The sequence below is a fragment of the Epinephelus fuscoguttatus genome, linkage group LG13 (assembly GCF_011397635.1).
Source record: "Epinephelus fuscoguttatus linkage group LG13, E.fuscoguttatus.final_Chr_v1".
Taxonomy (NCBI): domain Eukaryota; kingdom Metazoa; phylum Chordata; class Actinopteri; order Perciformes; family Serranidae; genus Epinephelus; species Epinephelus fuscoguttatus.
In genome coordinates this window covers 23132346-23152809 of record NC_064764.1, presented here as the reverse complement: position 1 = coordinate 23152809, position 20464 = coordinate 23132346, and the positions used below count along the sequence as shown (strand labels likewise).

General features: G+C 40.4%; 1 protein-coding gene and 1 long non-coding RNA gene across 2 annotated transcripts in view; one reads left to right on the top strand and one right to left on the bottom strand.

Moving 5' to 3' along the window:
• The window catches only part of LOC125900143 (uncharacterized), a 60626-nt gene that overhangs the window by 12437 nt on the left and 27725 nt on the right, over positions 1–20464 (bottom strand). The gene's annotated exons all lie outside the window — the stretch shown is intronic.
• pde11a (phosphodiesterase 11a) overlaps positions 1–20464 on the top strand; it is a 64052-nt gene that overhangs the window by 17630 nt on the left and 25958 nt on the right. The window contains exons 4-12 of the mRNA XM_049594945.1: positions 83–223; positions 381–445; positions 3307–3439; positions 7306–7381; positions 12930–12997; positions 13098–13190; positions 16145–16195; positions 19565–19711; positions 19849–19956. Coding sequence (XP_049450902.1) covers positions 83–223; positions 381–445; positions 3307–3439; positions 7306–7381; positions 12930–12997; positions 13098–13190; positions 16145–16195; positions 19565–19711; positions 19849–19956 — 882 coding nt within the window. The remainder of the gene's footprint in view (positions 1–82; positions 224–380; positions 446–3306; positions 3440–7305; positions 7382–12929; positions 12998–13097; positions 13191–16144; positions 16196–19564; positions 19712–19848; positions 19957–20464) is intronic.

Below are 20464 nucleotides of genomic sequence, written 5' to 3'. Positions count from 1 at the left end.
TAAAGTGGGTTTTTACAGCAGCGTGTGGCTCAGATTGTTGAAGATAATGGCAGTGGTATCTTTTTCTGTCACTGGTGTTCAGGCACTCTTGGAGGTAGTCAATGACCTGTTTGAGGAGCAGACTGACCTGGAGAAGATTGTCAGGAAGATCATGCACCGTGCCCAGACATTGCTAAAGTGCGAGCGCTGCTCTGTTCAGTTGCTGGAGGACATTGAGTCACCGGTACTGTTTCCCCCCCCCTTGCTGTTCTGCTGTGTATGTATGTCTGTCCACTTGTCCATGTCTGTTCTCTCTGTCTTCCTAGATTTTTAATCAGTCAACACTGTGTACCTCCATTAAAACCTTTCCAGGAATTTAAGTCTCTTTTCAAATCTTTCAGGTGGTGAAGTTCACCAAGTCGTTTGAACTACTGTCCCCTAAGTGTAGTGCAGACACTGAAAGCAGGTATGTATAATGTTTCAGTGTTGAAATCTACTCTGCTCCTCAATTATTTACCTGAACAATGTAGTGTGACATATACATTTTACAAACTTTACGTCTGTTTACTTCCTGTCAGCTCTACCGTAACTTTACCTCTGCCTCAGACTGTAGTGATCAAAGTGTTTTTTCATCCTAGAGTTTGTTAACTCAACCTCACTTTTCACAGTTTGCTTTGTACAAATTGTCAATAGAATTCACTGTTTGAGTTTGTATATAGTGTTACTGATCATTTTGATAATCACCTGAGTCTTTAAATAGCTAAGTTAGCCAGTCAGTTAGCCTAGCTGGCTAATAAAAGAAAGAAAAGTACCGTCAAGTTTATGCTCTTCTGAGCTTTACTGATGGCTCTTTCAAGACGGCGTTTGTTAACTGATTACTTATTTTTTGGCAGCTCTTCCAAGCATTGAGTTTGAAAATAGCCACATTAGCAACCTTATTTAAAAGTCAGAATTTTGAGAATTATATATTATAATATTCATAAAATGTACGCTACCTTGAAAATGGAACGTTTATCACACTGCACCAGAAGAAAAACAAGGTCTGTTTCACAACTCAAAAGGTTTAAAGAACAAAATCCATTTTTTCCTTCCCTTCCATTCCTTAATTCATCCGTCCCTCCTCCCTTCTTTCCCCACTTTTTATTACGTATCTAGGATGCTTAGAGAAGATGTACTGGAGTAACAGTATACATTTTATTAAGGAAATGTGTTGGAGTGAAAAACAAAGTTGACAGAAATACATACTCCCCCCAAAAATACTTAAATACTGTAATAAAGTATTATTACTTGGTTACATTGCAACACTGCATTATAGTAAATAGCGAGGCTAGGTGACTGGCTAACCACATTTTTTAAATGATCAATAACACTATATAGAAAAAGGAAAAGTAAATGAAGCTTTGCATTAGTTCATGCAGGACACAGAGGTCAAACGTCCCAGCTGTAACCATCTTAACAGGCAGCTGATTTGATCATTGCTTCTAATCAGTCCCACATCAATCACTGCCCATTCTCACAACAAGGCAGTCCATTTAAATATGGCGTCCTGCTCACTGATCACCTATGTTTCACCTATGCTGATATACACACTGCTGCTGCTGCTGCTAAAGCTTTACCTCCTCCATCCCTGTCTCCACCCTCCTAATTCACAGTCCTAACATGGCTTAAAGGTTAAAGGGGTATTTTATGCCTTGCTTTGGGCTCACTCTTGCACACCCATGGGAGTTTTCTGCATTGCACTCTATGTTTTGGTTTAACGTGCTGCTTGTCTGATCCAGGGAGCATCTTAAGAGTGCCAACTGCATATCTGTATTTCCATTTGTTGCATTAAATTTAAAGGATCAAAACGCACTTTGATCACTATTAGCGGAGGCAAAGGTAACGTTACTGTAGACTTGACAGGAAGTGAACAGATGTGAAGTTTGTAAAACAGATATACGTCACAGTAGAGAGTAACACCTGGCCTGATGAAAAACACACCTTTGCCCTCCTTTTCCCACACTTGTCACACCAGTAATCTTTTCACCAAACAGTCATATCTCCACCTTTGTTTGTCTTTGGCACTGTGAGACCTGTAAATTCTGCACAGAGCCTGGTTTGAATCCGTAAAGCTTCCATCAAGGGCAAAAAAATAAGGGAAGTACAAACATTGAATATTCTGTAGTGCTGTGGGAGTAATATGCTGATGCTGAATAGAAGGCATACTGTAGGAGCCCTACTTAATTGGGTTTTGCTGCTTCTCTCCACTGCTAGGGACGGCTGAGTGGAGAAAGAGAGGCTTAATATTGTGTGGGATGTTTATGGATGAAAACCAACGCTGAGAGGAAGACAAATTACCCCCCCCCCCCCCCAAGTCCTGCACATGACGTAACTGATATGGTCACTTCGAGAAAGTAGTGATAACCGCAACAGTAATTAAGAAAAATCCTAACACAAGTTTTGTAGAAGATTTGTAGTAATCTTTTTGACTACACACTCCCTAATGATCTTTGTTTCTGATGTGACATATACTAAATAGACAGCTTGTGATTTCAAGTAGCAACATTTCAAACCAAGCTAACATGACATAGGTACAGTATCTCTGATGACGCTAAAGGTTCACATCTGAACAACAATGGCCGCTGTGCGAGATTCACGTGTGTAATTGGGTGAATAAATTTGGTGTCAGAAGGCGAGCGTACGGTAGGATTTCTAATGTGCCTTACAATACCCTGCCGCCCCCACGGGGAGGATAATGTTGAGTGAGTGTACAGTGCTGCTAGTGTGTCTGTGGCAGCTAAATGACAGACATGAGACAGGGATGAGAGAAAGGAGAGCAAGACAGAAGAAATAGGTGAGGCATCTCGCCATCACACCCATGAGGTTTACCCCCTGCCGCACACACAGCTGTGTCACTCAATCAAAAGGGATTCAAAAGATCTGACATCAGTGTCTCTCCATCTTTGTTCCAGTGTCGAAAGAGAAAAACGAGCCACACTGAACATTTACCTTGTTGTGTTTGAAGATAAAATGTCAGCAGTAAATGGGAATAGGAAGTGTGTGCAGGGATGCAGGTGTTTCTGTGGCAGAGTGTGGGGGTATTTGGCAATGAGGAAGACAACCGCACAATTAACTTTTCATTACTTCATAAGCTGCGTTCAGGTGTGAAAGAGAATAAAAACTTCTTTTCTTGACTATACTAAAAGTTTTTATCTTTATGATGACAAAGTTGTCAGCTAAAGGAATGCGTTTTCAGAATCAAACCTCTCCAGTAAAAAGTCAAGTGGGCAAATTTGGCCAAGTATTGTTTTTCTTTCATAATCCTCCCCTCTTATTGTCTGACCCTAGTTTCAAAGACAGCATGGAGAAATCGTCCTACTCTGACTGGCTCATCAACAACAGCATCGCAGAGCTGGTAGCTTCCACAGGACTCCCCGTGAACATTAGCGATGCCTATCAGGATCCTCGCTTTGATGCTGAGGTAAACACACAATGACATGCCTTTCAAATTTGACATCCAAGTGAACAAACCGACATGAAATATGCAAGGGACGATTATCATTCAGGTCGTAGCAGTTCTAGAAGTGCTCAATCAAAGCTAGACTTACTGCCTGGTTTTGAAGATGCTTCACTTCAGTTCCACTAACTAGCATTAGTTAGCTAGCTAGGATTTTAATCCTCTTTGGGATGTTCACACGTCGATATCACAGGCGAGTCAATGAGGTCACATGGGATTCATTAATGGCTATGGAACTCCCTCGGGTGATGTCAGGAGGGCATTATAAGTATGCATTTGATGATTAGACAGATGGTGTAAAACAGAGATGAAGGAGACCATTGAAGTCAAACTGTAGCATCCATCTCTGAGCTGTTTTCAGTTTAAGCTCCTGTCTTTACACCCAATTCAACATGGTTTCATAACAATCCACATGTTAATTAATTAGGCTCTGATCTTTCACATGATTGTCATGTGACCTTAAAGAAGAATCTCACCACTGGAGAGGTGGGCTTTTAATAAACTAGGATGTCTCTGCAGAAGAAAGGTGCAAAATAATTTTGAAATTGGTGGTACATGATCACAGAAAACAGAGGGAGAACCTACAACCACCAGAATGCACTGCACCGCACCAGACCAATAAACACTCCAACTAAGAGGTGACATATTGCATAACTGTCCGTTTGAAACAATGGCGGCCAGCTGGTAACAAACGATCTCGTATTACAGTTTAACAGTGAACTAAAACTGATGATGTTTCTGAAACATTTCAGGCAAGAAATATGCAACTCAATGACAGAATCTTCGTTTGTATTTGATCAGCGCTGCCTAGTTTTACTGTTTGATCCAGATTTTTTCAGTTTTTTTCATTATCACTGTGCAGGAAACAGCATGACGCCCACTTCCTGTTTACAAACGTTCACTATTACAGCTAAACACAGCACTAAAATATGTTTCTAAAAACATTTTAAGTGAGAAATAGGTAATGCAGTTACATAGTCGTCATGATATACAGTCGATCAGCACTGCCTAGTTTTACTGGTTGGATTCTTGTCTGTGTTCGAGAGAGAGAAATTCTGTCTATTAATCTGCTTCTGTACTTTTTGTTTCCGCGGTCTGGCGGGCAAAATGAAAATGTGGAAGTACAACCTGTAGTTTAAGCGACAGTCCCAACTGCCAGTGAAACTCTGCTGAAATACGTGTTTTGTATCAATTTGTCATCTGGAGTTTCGCCAGGTGAGAGATGGAGGGAAATTTACCACAGCTCATTCACACATACTACACACATTGTTTTGATACAAAGCTACAAAAAGCTGTCCTTTAAAGGGACAAATCACCCCCAAATCAGAAATACATTTTTTTCCTTACCCATGGTGCCAATTATCAGTCTTGATTATTTTGGTGTGAGCTGGCGAGTATTGGAGATATCAGTCATAGAGATGTCTGCCTTGTTTTGAATGTAATGGAACTAGATGGCACTCAGCTTGTGGTGCTCAAAGCGCCAAAAAAGTACATTTGAAAAACTCAACAGCAATGTCTCTTTCCAGAAATCATGACCTGATTACTCAAGATAATCCACAGACCTTGTTGTGAGCAGTTTCATGTAGGAACTATTTTCTCTTTACCGAACTACACTATTGCTGCCAGTCAGTAGCACTGATGAAGCCTCTTGGAAATTTGGTCAAGACCAATCCGGTAACTTATGACCTAGCACTGTTTCTTGTTTTCTTGGCATCACATGGTGCAAATTTATATACTACTCATTTTTCCATTTTGTCAGCTGTTAATTGATCTCCGTAGGATAAAGGCCCTTTTAAACCAGGAAGCACAACCACAGCGGCCAGTGCTCATGCAGTGTAGATCTAAACAGAATCCCACAGTGGCTAGCACAGCAGTCCGTTCTGCATCCAATGGCAAGCAGCAAAAGTTTGACATGGTCAACGTTAAGCAGCAGTGACAGAGAAATGTAAAATGTGTACTGGGTGGAAAAGCTAGCAGCAGGCTCTCACTGCAATGAAAGGAGGGGGGAACTTACTGTGTATCGCTTTTCAAGTGCTTTAAGGGTTCTTACTATACTTCCATATAGCCTTGCTCTTCCATTAGAGGTGAGGCATGTATGCATACTTAGTGCTCTGTATAGAGAGCAGGGTATTGTTTTAAATCTTCCAATACTAGTGCTAATACTATACTTGAGTTTCAGAAGAGATCCTTAATTTCAAACTTTGAAGAATATAAACATATCTTTTGAATATGTCTCAAATGCATCAGTGCTTGATGCTCTATTCTAAATTCTAAATGAAACACAGTTTTAAATGAGTAAAATTGTTATTTAAAAATAAAAATAACAGATTAAAGAGCAAGTAAACATGAAAGGTTGCACTATAGATTATGTTTGTAATTTATTCATTCACCTGTTTTGTCATATTTAAAAATGTGGGTTGATAATCAGGAAGTTTTGAGATCCTAATACCCAGTCTGTTTATACTTAAAGCTGGGGTAGGCAGAAGTCTGAAGAAATCCAAAAAAACAAACAAAAACAAAATTTCCTCCCACTGCAGCTCGTCCTTCTCCCTTCTCTCTCCTAAGTAAGCAGCAGCCTCCGTGGCTGGAAAATAAAGCCAACATACAAGTGCCAAAAACAGCCGTTCTTTGAATGGCCACTTAAGGCTGGCTCTGGAAGCCACTCAATCCCCGTAGACCCCCAAGGTTTTGGCCTCTACAGCTTATATCCCCATTTAGAACATCCAATAGTGTCCTCTGCTTCTCAGAGTGTGTCTTGCTCCTACAAATCACCAGCCTCTCGCCAGAATATGGTCACTTCTGGCTCCAAAAAACCAAGATGGCTTCAAAACAGGAGTCCACAAACCAATGTGCAACATCATGGTATCACCGTCCATTATTTTTCAGTCCATGGTCCAAAGCCTCCCACCAGATGACCACAGGCCTATGCACATGCTTCATACAGTAACCCAGGGTTTCCCATAAATTGACGTGGATTCAATTTCCAATAAATCCAGTTTCACTGAAGAGCTCTCTCTGTTTATCAGACCACAAATGAGACAAGAAAAAGCTAGCCAGCCACCCTGCTCCCCACCATCGTGGACTGCTCTGCTGTGAGGAGATGCAGCAGCTCTGGAGATGGTCTCCAGTGGGGTGGTAGCCAGTGGCAGACCCAGGTCTAACCTGTGTTACAGCAGCAACAGAAAGTTTGCTGATCCAGCAGGAAGTGAGGGCAGTACAGTCCCCTGGTGCCAGGGTCTGTGCTGGCTGGAGGCGGGTAACAGCGGCCGCTGACTGGGTGTCCACCTCCATCGGTTAGCAGAAGGCTAAACTATTAGCATCATTTTCCCTCCATTTTTGAAATGCTTCGCTGATATTGACACATGTTTTATTTTGTTTAATGTCAGTCTCTCTTTTTGATAAGTTTGTCTTCCTTTTTTGGGTTGCTCTGTGGTAAAGGTAGTTGTTGCCAATGCTAGATTAGCTACTTATTCTGCAAGACCTTGAATCATGCTTTCACCGAAGAGACGTAAACACCATCTGCATTTGTAGAGCAGCCAATAGGAACGCCCTCTCTCTGAAATGACCTGTGATTGGCCAAAGTCTCCCTTCATGGGCTAGATTGCCTGAAAACAGAGCCAATGGGAGATTCAGAAGTCTAGTTTTCTCTCAGTCCACCTGACTTACAATATGCTCAAAGTTTATGATGGTGTTTTGGGACAGTGACGCCAAATTTAAACCGCCTACCCTAGCTTTAGAGGCAAACCTTTAGAGAACAGTGCAAGGAAATGTTTTATGCAGATGGATGTAATCCTCATTTTATACTGTATTCACACTCCTTTTCTTTTTAGGCAGACCAATTCTCGGACTTCCACATCCGCTCTGTGCTTTGTGTTCCCATATGGAACAGCAACCATCAAATCATTGGTAAGTCCACTTTTCCTCTTTGACTTATTGATGTATGTACTAAAGGTTTTCATTAGATATATTAATCCTATTTTTCTTTTAACTTTGCACATGTGTTTTAAAAGGTATTAAAGTTCGGGTACTGTAATACACTATACGGCTGGATACCTGACTATCACACCCATGTGATTATTTGTTGAGATCAGGCACTGATGTTGGGCAATAAGGTCTGGCTTGCAGTTGGCGTTCGGTTCATCCCAAAGGTCGAGGTCAGTCAAGTTCTTCCACACGGAACTCTGAAAACTCTATTTTAGGGTGCTGGCTTTGTGAACATGAGCATTGTCACGTTCAAACAGGAAAGTGTCTTCCCCAAACTGTTTCCACAACTTTGAAGCAGGTGTCCATGTTATTGATCATAGTCTTTTTGCAGATGTCATGGCTGCTTATCTCTGGATCTACAATACTTGGGTGCTGATTCCATATGTATTGCGATTTTTAAGTATTGCGATTCAATATATCCAATTAAGGAGTTTCTTTTTAATTTTTTTAATACTAGACATGGGAAAAAGTGAAATCCTAGCCTCTATATAATGAGACATATAAAGACACAAAAAACATGCACATTTTATGTCAGTCAGTCTTTCTGTTATTTCAGCAGCATCACACACTGCATAGAAAATGGTAAAACTGTTTCTATGGTCTTATTTTTAACAATTTTACTCCAGTGAAGCACTTTGTTACCTTGCTCTGTGAAATGTGCTATATTAACTTTACTTTACTTACTTGATAAAAATGTGCATGTACAATAGAATGAATAAAAAAAATATACATAAAGTTATCATAAACTGCTACATTTAGCTGTCTCATGGCTCATCATGCAGTGTTTCCCATACATTGATTTATTTATTTTTATTTCTTTGCTCTTGATCTCTTTTTCTGGTCATCAGACCACAAATGAGACAAGAATTAGCTAGCTCGGGCACCCCGTGGTCCTCCTGCCTCACTCTCTGCCTCATTCTCCGCCAGTAGGATAAAAATTGCTGGGAGGGAGAGTGGGTAGAAGCTCCGGAGTAGGACCCTCAGTAACAGTTGCAGCAACTCAAATTCAGCTGATGCAAACCCCAGTGCGGGGGGTCATGGCAGGCAGGGTCTAATTCAGGTAAAGGCAGCAACAGAAAGTTTGCTGATCCGGTGGGGAGTTTGTCTGAACTGGCTAAATACAAGTGGCTACTGGAGCAGCTGAAGGTCCATGTCCTCAGACTGTCTGCCATTTTCTGCTTTCTTGCTATGGCTTTGTTCTTCTTAAAACGTCACTTGATATGACGTCACGTGATTTATATTACCACAATAAAAGGGGCAACTTCGTTGCACCTTCACATTTATTTGATCAATTCAGGGATTAAAAAAATTGATTTAAAGATCGTAAAAAGAAAAATCACTACACTTAATTAAAGTGATTTTTGTCCCACCCCTCACAGATATATTGTATATTCAGTCCCAGCATCATATAGCATCCACATGCACTCATAATGGTTTCAAATTTCTTTCCCCCCATTTTTGCTGCATAGCAGACAATAGGGGAGAGGGGAACTTGAGCGTGTGTTCAGCTGAGGCTGCATGTGTGTAATTAGACCCACGCTGCAGCATCACTCCACGCTTGGAGGTGGAGTTCCCTTCTTCTGGCTGTGTGCTTTGTGTTTGTGGATCAGCCCCAGGCCAACACCACACTGACACTCTGATAAATCATTGATCTCTCGTCTCGGCTTTGGTGCTGGATATTGCAGGGAGGAGCAATGATAGCAGCTCCTCTCGGTCCACTGAGATCTGACGCAGGAAGTCATTAGTTATATTTGAGTGCAAAGTGATCAGCATATCTGCCGCAGATGGTTGGTTAAGACCTGTGTGTGTGTCTGTGACTGTGTGTGTGTCCGTCTGTGCATAATGTCTGTGTGTGCTTACGTTTCTTTTTTTTTTTTTTGCGTAGGTGTAAGTGCATTTGTTGGGGAGGGGAGAGGGAAGAGGAAGAAGAACAGAAAGAGAGTGAGGGGAGAAAGAAATGCAGTGTGTGTGTGGGTGGCACCTGAGGATCTGGAGTGAAAAAAAAAAAAACATTATACAAACAAAGCAGCAGGAGATGAAATTCTCAAGCCAAGGATACATTCAGGTAGAAAACGAATGTCCTTGTGTCATCCGCCAAGGTTACAGTCGGCTCCTTCAAAACGTAACCGCAAGAAATACTGTTGACACTATAACAACTATGAAGTTTAATGATAAATATCAAATGTGAGTAAAATCATTTTAGCACTTCAAGGTTCATTTATTGTCATTCTACAACACAGGGTTGCACAACGAAAAGGAAGTTGTAGTCTCTTTATATTACACAAGAAAAAAAAACAGGTGGATGCAGAACTTGCCTCAGTAATAAAGGTGCAAGCAGTAATTCTGGGGTTTAAGTAAGAAGAGGAAGGTGAACGTTTGGTTCAGTTGTTTTGGTTGGTTCAAGATTGGGACACATTCTCACCACGAACAAACTGCACCAGAGTTTGTTTGTAACCAGGCCGAGACCACATCTTCAAGAACGTCTCGGTTTGGTTGTTTAGGTGCATTTGTTGTGTTCACACCTGCCCAAACGAACTGCACTTAGGAGGAAAATAAACTTAAGTTTAACTGAACCGAACAAAACAGGGCAGGTGTGAAAGCACCCTTACTTAACAGCGCCATTTGTTGCTACACAAACTGCATGTCCCATAATGATTAACAGCTAAGCTATTGTATTACTTTGAGTTTAGGTTGGTTGGTATAATTCCTTATCGAGTTGAAAGGATAGTTTGGATTTTTTGAAGTGGGGTTGTATGAGGTTACCTATAGTCACTGTATAACAGACAGTAGATGTCAGTCGGCACGCCCCAAGTTTGGAGAAGCAGACAGGAGTAGAAGCTAAGCAATGTACTGCTATGGATGGGGGCAGCAACAAAACATATTTAAGCCACCTAAAAAAAAAAAAAAAAAAAAAAAAAAATCAATATCCGTTTAAGTGTGGACTATTTATTTAGAAAAATTTCACTGATTTACCTTGCCGTTTGTGACAACAGTTTATCTATGCTCTCTTCAAATCAGCTCCATTGACAAAAACCGTGCCTTTACCTTGCTGAACACAGGAGCTGTTGGTCTATCACTGCCTAGATATTTGTTTGTGTTGCTGTGTGACTTTGCTGTTTAAAAGCGTTTGATCAGATTCACCAAAGAAACATAGTGAAACAAACTAACAAACTAATCAAGGCAGTGGTAGACCAGCAGCTCCAATGTTCAGTACACTAAGGGCCTGTCTCAATACCCCCCCTTAGCCCTACCCCTTGGCCCTACCCCTACTTTTGCGCATTCCCGCGAGGGGTAGTGGTGTCCCAATTCTTTTTTGCATGTAGGGGTAGGGGGCATAACGAGGGGTAGTGGGTATGAAACTAGTGCGAGGGATTCCAGATGCTGACTTGCCAGTGAGGGGTATACGTCGCCATGGCTACCACCGAGCAAGAGACAAGGGAAAAAAGTTCATACATAGCTAACGTTACCGTCATCAGATTGCTTGTTAGCTAGCTAGCTAGGCTGCATTATCTGGCGTCTGTTATCTGTCCTGTTCTGCAAAATTGTCGGACTTTTCACATTACGATAACACGCCAGCTAGAATAACTATGCTGCCTCGTAATGTTAGCTGGTTAGCTAGCTAGCAGAAGTCCCCTGCCGTCTGTCGTTCATCAAACGAAGCATGATGAATAATGCAAACGCGATAGTTAATGTTAAGATGAATGAGACTTCATTGTAGATGCTGGCTGGAAATGTAGACGGCTTGCAGGTTTCTGTTTAAAATAGTTACGTATGCGACGCGATGACATAGTGAGTGGTGTTCCAATTCCTAGGGCAAGATTTCTACCCCTATCCCTCGTTGCTTCATTTTGAGGGCCAAGGGGTAGTGGGCAAGGGCTAGGGGTAGGGCCAAGGGCTAAGGCAGGGGTAGGCAACCTGTGGCTCTGGAGCCACATGTGGCTCTTTAGCCCCTGTCCAGTGGCTCCTTGGGCCTTTGAGAAAATAAGTCTATGGAAATTCCTTCTATGAATCCAAATGTTGCTGAACCGCGATAACAGTGGCTGGTTAGCTATGGATGCCAAATCCAAAAAAGTAAATTGAATAAAATAGAGAATGTAGTAGTGCGTGGACAGATTTGTTTGCTCTCACTGCCAGCTCTGCAAAATTGAAGTACCAGATAATTATTAATATAGTGCGCTGCACAGTGGCCACCTTGTGGTAAAACATATTAATGAATGCTTATTTAGACCATACGTATACACTAATTTAGACTTAATAGGCTATTTACCTTGATTATAAGGCTCAAACATGTTTTGCGGCTCCACACAGATTTTTTCAAATTATTTTTGGTCAAAAATGGCTCTTTTAATGGCAAAGGTTGCAGACCCCTGGGCTAAGGGGTAGTGGACAAGGGGGGGGTATTGGGATTGGGCCTTAAATTATTGTTATTGCTAATGGGGTCTGTTGATTTTGGAGTTAGTAATAATGGTTTCAGTACCCCATCAGAAAGAGCTGTCTGATGGCAAGATACAGTGGTGAAAATATTCTAAATATAGTGTACACTTAAACTGATAATTATTGTTTTAAAGTGGCTAAAATATGTTTTGCTGCTGCTCCCATCTACAACTGTAGATCACTGAGCTTCTACAGTGGTACACCGTAACGTTCGTAACGGAGCTGCAGATTATTGCCACTTTATGTGTTTTTTGTGATTATGAAACACCCGTGACATCAGGAATGTGGTGTGTTGAATATGATGTGGTGGCCATGGGGCTCTGAGCAGCCATTTAGTTCACTTATGCTTGGGGCCATCTATGCGGCAACTCATCACAAATTACACGCTCATTACAGAGGGAGCAATAATAGATCTGAGAAAAAATCAGGATTGTATATTAAATGTAATGATGCCATAATGAAAATTGTTCATGGCTACAGTACTAATCCAGATTCTCCTCTGTGGATTTCCAGCCATACACTGAAATTAAAATGTCACTTTGGCAGGTTTGTTTGACCTCCTAGAGATAAATAAAGATGGTAATGTATTGTGTAATTACTTTTTAGCATAATTTCTCAGCGACAATAAACGTCAGTCTCTATCAATTAAATGTTTATGCTTTATCAACAAAGCCTTCCTCTGTTTTTAATTAGATGATGAGCGGAGCCATCTAAAAAGGGAATTCTACTGTCATATACAAAGGCTTCAATGCCAACGCAGCATTGTGGATGATAACGATGTCTTGTCATAGATAACATTAATTGAATGCCAATTTCACCAGTGCCGGATTTTTTCTTTGTTTTGCATAACCTTGTTACATACTAATTTTGTGATTGGATGTTGTGTCTCTGCTTAATTTCCATTAATAACGCACATTAGTCGATGACATTGAGTGTGTGGGTTTGATCCTCTTTTAATTGGAGGCAGGTTATATGCGCTGGAGTCGTGCCTATATAGGCCTAAACATTACGTTGCTATTGTATGTTTGTGTAACAGGTGTCGCCCAAGTGCTGAACAGGCTCGATGGGAAACCATTCGATGACGCAGACCAGCGTCTCTTTGAAGTATTACCCCTGCTTCTATTTCCTTTACAACATACAGTAGATTGTGGGTGCATCTGAAAGTGTTGTAGCTGAGTGTGTGTGCTCTTTGTTGTTTTCTCAGGCGTTTGTGATCTTTTGTGGACTGGGCATCAACAACACCATCATGTACGACCAGGTGAAGAAATCTTGGGCCAAGCAGTCTGTGGCTTTGGATGTAAGAACACATTTGATTTCCTGTCTCACATCACTATTTGAAAATAAAGATTTCTTCCATGTTTTGAAGAAGAAATCTTTTATTTCCTGATTTAATTTAGACAAAACAAAACATTACTATGCAAAGTGTAATGCGGCTTCACAGTGTTGACTTAAAGGGATAGGTAGGATTTTTTTAACTGTCATTTTATGAGGTTTTTATCCATAGTCAGTGTATTACATACAGTACATTGCGGTCAACACTCCCCCAGTTTGGAGAAGCAGACAGGAGTACTGACCTGGAAAAGAAACAATGCACTGCTAAGGACGGGGGCAGCAACAAAACATTTTAGTCAGCTAAAAAAAAAAAAAAAAGACAATCAGTTTAAGTTACAATATATTGAGAATATTTTCAGTGCTTTACCCTGCCCAGTGAGTGATTTTTGATAGACTCTTTTAGAGCCAACATCACAATGATGTTAGTTTGTTAGCTGGAGGCAAAACACGCCTCTCCACCACAGGGCCGTAGGCTAGAAGGAGTCATGGCTCAAAACTTATATTTTATCACATACCAGCCGTCAACAAAAACAAAGACAACTATGATTAAATGCAATAAGACAAAAGGACTGGATGGAGGCGATCATCACAAATGCTTGTATGTACAGCACACAATTCATATCAGGTTAGGCGAAAAGTATTTCCTGTTGTAGGGATGAATAACATTGTGTTTTAAGGGTTATCATGTCCACCTAATCAGAAATTTGGGAGGTATTAAGAGGAATATTGGATTTCTCTGCAATGCTAACTTTTTAGCGCATTAGCTAACGTTAGCTTTGACAGCAAAACAAAGAAAAGAAGAAAACTGTTCCCTTCAAACACCAAAGTCACACAACATCACAATCAAAACTGATGGAGGCAGCAGCAGCTCCTGGGTTCAGCGATGTTAAATCGAAAAAGACAAAAAATGTGTCTGTTGGCCTTATGAGTGCGAGTTACTGCTACTAACTGGAAGACTACTGATAATATTAATGTAAAATCTTGGATACAAACCTTTGAAACACTTCTAAGTTTAGAGCAAGCATCTAATTCTATATACACTCCCTCCTACAAAACTTGGAATCAAATTAACGTGTAAATTCACAACAATATCACCTGCCCTAACTAAAAACTATTATTTATGACTAAAAAACATTATTTATGACATTATTTATGGTACTTATATATGAAAAGTATGTGTATGTGTGGGGTCTGTGTTATAGTTATATGTATGTTTATATCAAGGATTGTATCAAAGATCTGAATCTAGCATCCACTCCAGGATACAAGCACAGTTGTATGATATGAACTCTTTTCACCATCTCAAAATGTTGTTGTTATTGATTTTCTTTGTAACTGATCTGACTGTTGATCTACTATTGTGAATTCTTTACCCCCTGAGCATCAAAAAGCAAATAAAATATATGAAAAAAAAAGTTAAATCGCTGTTTTTCTTCAAGGGGCCTGGCTTTGAAGAGAGCAATATAACAGCTTCAGTTTCCCATCAGAAATTGCTGTCTGACAGCAAAGTAAAGTGGTGAAAATATTCTAAATATAGTGTACACTTACATTCTTTAGGTGGCTAAATTACATTTTGTTGCTGACCCCATTCACAGCAGTATATCGCTAAGCTTCTGGTATGCTGACCTTATCTATTGCACTCTAAAAAGAATTCACTAGTTCAGCTTAAAAAAAGTAAGGTAAGGCCTTATAAAGTAAACACTATGAGTCTTTTATAATCTGACAAACTCAGCTAGTTTAGTACAACCAACATGACTTGCTTTGACCTCAAAAAACTTAATTAAGTTGAATCAACTTGATATTTAGTGGTCATATTATTTTATTTAAGATATTCTAAGTTTTTATTTTAATTCCATCCTATTGAAAATAAGCTGTCGACTGACTAAAACATGTTAATGAAACAAAAGTCTTTATTTTAAGTGTTATCCACTAACCAAATTAATAATTTTTTTAGAGTGTGTAGGTAATACTTTGACGATGGATAAGTACTGCACACAACCCACTTTTTAAGACCCAAACTATCCCTTTAAGTTGATTCTGCTCTGCTCCTGCTTTATACTGCAGTTTCCTTTTGTCATGCCTGTATGCTCATTGTGTTTGTGTCAGCTTCATGCCCTCCCTCGGCTGATTTTTCGCTGTGTGTCCTATCTGTTCTTGTATTCCATTAGCTGTTACGGTGCCTTTATTTTCCTTTCCAGTCAACATATGCTCTGTGCTGAAACATTTACCCAGAAGTCATTGGAAACAACGGCTGCTGCATGGCTAATATAAAACCTCTTCGTACTTATTCTCTCTCAGGGGTATTTGTGCTTGGCTCCTGTTTTAGTCTCATATTTCCACAAGAATGTACGCATGAAAAAAAGTGCTGATGTCTCTTTGTAGATAACCTTCTCACAAAGGTTTTATTGAAAATTAATGAGAGGCAGTGAAAAGCAATCCCTCATCTGCCCTGCAGTGTGTAGGCATTCAGCACTACCCAGCCTTTACAGTACGTCCTTACATTACAATGGGGAGCTTTAAGGTGCATTATAGTAGTTAGCACCACTCTGTTTTAAGATAGGAGCAGCAGAGAACAGAGAGATATAACATTTAAAAGGAGAGGCACAGAATGAACTAATATGTAGATGCATTGCTTCTGGCAGCGCTGAATAAACATGAGCATTTATGATCAAATAAGCAACTGGAGGTCTGTGTGAGGTATTTCTCTCAGGAAATGAAGGGAACATGGCGATGGAATCGGGGCTGACATCGCAACACTTGTAGACCGCTCTAGAGGCGAGTGTCAACTTCCTCATCTGGAAGATCCACTGAAAAAAGCTGTGTGCAGTATTTTCAGCCGTAGCTTCTCTTTCAGAGCCCCACTGGTTATTTTAATGATTTGAAAAATACTTTGAGTGACACTGTGTCATTATTTTGCAGGTTCTGTCTTACCATGCCACTTGCTCCAAGACTGAAGTTGACAAATTCAAGGTAACAGATATTCACTGCTATCATCATTACATTTGTCTCAGCAAGCCCGGCTTTTCTCAGTACTGACAGTAGTAGTCAGTTTTCTACACTCTGAGCTCAACACAGATATTAAAGTCACATCTCATGCTTGTTCTCAAAACCACATCCTTTAACAGTAGGAACATTACTGGTTTAGGTTAGGCGATATTCTAAATAAAGCCAGGATAAATCACACACATGACTTCAAATTCTATGTTGTTGTGTCTCGATCACATTGTCTAATATTATTTTCTCCCCAGATTTGCTAACCCATCAAACTTAAAGCTACATACAAGAGTACAGGAAACAGATGATTTGTGGGAAAAAAATCACATAGTGCTTCTGATGGCTTTTGCAAGAATCCACCGCATGTAAAATAAACAACCAATCAGAGCCGAGGAGTCTGATGCAGTTGTCAATCATGCTAATATTGGCTTGTGGAATGCGCTCAAACTATCAAACTAGGCAGCGCTGATCAAATCTTAATAAATATTCCGTTACTGCATTGCCTATTTCATTCCTCAATGTTTTCAGAAACATATTTTAGTGTACTGTTTAGCTGTTAGATGAAAAAGTTTGCTCCAGTGGACGGTGCCTGGTTTTGGCTTGACTGTTTCCAACATTGCGGCCGGTCACAACCTTTCTCATTTTACAGCTAAACAGTACACTAAAATATGTTTCTGCTAATATTTGAGGCAAGAAATAGGCAATGTAGTACCAGAATATAGATTCGTATTTGAACAGTGCTGCCTAGTTTTGACAGTTTGGCCGCAGTTCACGAGCAGTCATTGACAAAATTGACAGAGACTTATCAGCTCTGATTGGTTGCTTTCGTTCACGTGCAGTGGATACTAGTAAATGCCATCAGAAGCACTACAAGAAGAATATGATTTTTTTTCACATACTGTTCTTCTCATGTATTACTGGGTGGATATAGTGACAGTTTTTTATTTTTATAGAACAGGGTGTCTACAGGTATCAGACAGTTAAATTTAATGCATTTAAGACAGATTTTACCCAAATTTAACCCTAACCCACAAAAAGAAATTAAACAATGGATAAGTTAAATAAGATAAAATGTTTGCAGTAGTTAAGACCTCACAAATTCAAATTTAGGACTATTTGACTTTTAAGGCCTTGTGTTGGAATACTTAATTTTAAGACTTTTTTTTTTTTTAAAGATATTTTTTGGGGCATTTTTTGCCTTTATTTGATAGGACAGACAAGTGTGAAGGGGGGAGAGAGAGGGAGTGACATGCAGCAAAGGGCTGCAGGCTGGAGTCGAACCCGGGCCGCTGCGGCAACAGCCTTGTACATGGGGCACCTGCTCTACCGCTAAGCCGCCGACGCCCCATTTTAAGACTTTTTAAAGACCTGCAGACACCCTGTAGCTTTAATTTTAAAGAGGAAAAAAAAAAGTGTCCATGCTGTTAAATACATTACACGATTAAAACTACAAGCAGAAAACGAGATGCCATCATCAAACAGTTTCCTACCGATCTCATCAATAACAAGCTCCGGTGGCGCACGTGGAATATTTCATTTTCATCTCTTCAAGGGATTCGTTGACATTAAGAAAAATATACAGCCTTTTCCTTTAAACAAAACCTGTGAACAAACAACAAGGTCACAGGAGCACATGTTTCCATTACAAAGTGTATTCTGCTTTAAATGAGAATTGTTGCCAAAAAGCTGCAGCTCAGAGTAAACATGTTCAACATACATCTTCCTCAAAGTAGAGGATGAGGGAGGATGTGGAGTCATTTCTTACACGTTAGCGGAAAAAGAGCCAACAAGTCGTCACATTTCAACGACAAAACAGGTCATTTGTCATTGCCTGGACACATATGAATGTTTTCTGAGTAGTCATGTTGTCTGTCCTTTACGTACTGCAGTGTGTACACACTCTCAATGCGGATTACAATTTGTGATCATCAGGTTTGCTCTGCTGGCGCAGGTAATTGCCATAATATAATTTCATTGTTTTATCATTTCCGTAAATGCGTTCCTTTAATGTCTCTGCTTTTTATTGATTCAATTAAGACAAATTAAAATATCAAAGGTCCATTATGATTCTGCTAAACCCCTCCATTTAGTAAGAGTATGATGCAATGCTTCAGCGGTAAAAAAGATTTAGATTTCTCTGACGCCCAAAATGTAACTGTTATTTACAAGAGGGGTATAGTCCTGGAAATTTAGCTCATGGGCCCTTTAATTAAGATATTTTTGTCTAATTAAATAATAATCTTTCATTACTTTTAATGGGAAAGAAAAAAAAATCTATGGTTAAAGAAATGAATTATTGGCAGCCTGTCTTCATTTTACAGGTCCACCAAACAACTGCTGTGGCGCACAGGCAGAAATATGGGTCGAGAATTCCCCGAAGAAAATAAACTAATTGTGGTATTTGAAATGGATTACTCCAATCAATAGGCAATCATTCTCAATGCATTACTTATAAAGAGTAAAATGTGAAAATATCTACATCTTTAATTGGCATGACACTTCTGAAATATAGATATGACCTATTTTTCTGCACTTTCATGTGTCGGATTTTCCCCTGTGGCCATCACGGCAAAGTAGGAACCCCGCTTTCCAGTGTGTGCTTGTGTGATCTTTCAGCCCCCTCATCCAGCGCCGCTCTCCGCTTCCTGCCTTCCCCCCCACTTTCTTTCATAACTGCTCTACATACGGAGCCTCGCAGAGCACACTTGACTGGGATTCCACCGCAGTGCAAATGGCAGCGGCAAACAAACCTGGCTGACATTTCGTAACCCGGGGCTGTGAATTAAGAGAGAGGAGAATACCTGCTGACCTGACAGGCAAACATTTGTGAAGGCAGACATGATGCTGGTGGCTGTTAGAGAGGAGAGACAGGGAGACAAAAGAGAAACATGGCTGTGCTGAAAAACAACACAGATTTGTAGGAGAGCTGTGACTCTTTGGAATGAGATGCAGGTTAGAAATGCTGACTAGAGGCAGATAAGACATATCTGCTCACTGGACCACATCAGAGATAGCAGATGCTTCAGTATGAATATGGTTAATTGGAATCATGTATGTGTTATGTATTTTTTTATTTGAATAATACTGAAAAAAAAGCCACTGCTGATGATTACTACTGCACAGATTCATTCGTCAATGAGCTCTGAAAGTAAACAGCGGCGAAATACTTCCTCGTTAATCTTAACCCCTTCCAAATGAGTCCTCGGAGTCTTAATTAGCATGTCTCCATATTTCCATGTATCATCTGGAAGTGGCACAACATCCACTGACCTCTCCATCCTCTCCTGCTCTCTGAACTCATATTCTCTCCCCTTCTTTATGTTTACTCTTTCCACGATGATACAGGCTGCCAACATTCCCCTGGTCTGCGAGCTCGGCATCGATAAGCTCTCCTTTGACGACTTCTCCCTGGACGTTGACGCCATGATAACGGCCGCTCTGAGGATGTTCATGGAGTTGGGGATGCTGCAGAAATTTAAGATTGACTATGAGGTGAGATCGCTGACTGTCTTTGTCTGTCTCCTTTGAATACTTGACTGAATGTACCCAGAACACAAATCCTAATGTGTCCTCGTGACAACTGCTGACCCGTGTGCTCATCCCTCTCTATCTCCGTCTTCCCCCTCCAGACACTGTGCAGATGGCTGCTGACAGTCAGAAAAAACTACAGAATGGTTCTCTATCACAACTGGAGACATGCCTTCAACGTCTGCCAGTGCATGTTTGCCATGCTAACGGTAAAGATCATCAGTTTAGTCAAAGACACTTATGTTGAAGAATTTATAGCAGATGTTCATACACTTAAAATGATCTTAGCAGCCAGGAGGATTCTCACACACGAACATTAGATTGTAGTTAAAGACCCCGTCCACTCAAAAATGTGCAAAGTTTGTCACTAGAGAGGTGTTATCACTAGGGCTGCCTCTTAATAGTCTTCCAAACGTTAGTTGACCAGAAAGGTCATTAGTTGACAAGATTTCATTGGTCGCTTAGTCGTAAAAAACAAACACACAAAAAGAAACCAAACAAAAGTGAAACTCTACTGGACGATGTGGGAATTTAATGTGAAAGGACAGACACAGGAAGTGGCCACGCTCAGCAGTCAGGGAGAAGTAACCTTAATTTCCAGGGGTGGTACCTGCAGTTATTACAAAGGCTAGTCAATAACATGTCGCGCAGGAAATCCAAAGTGTGGGATCATTTTGAGAAGGTGAAGGACGAACCCAAGGTGATATGTAAACTCTG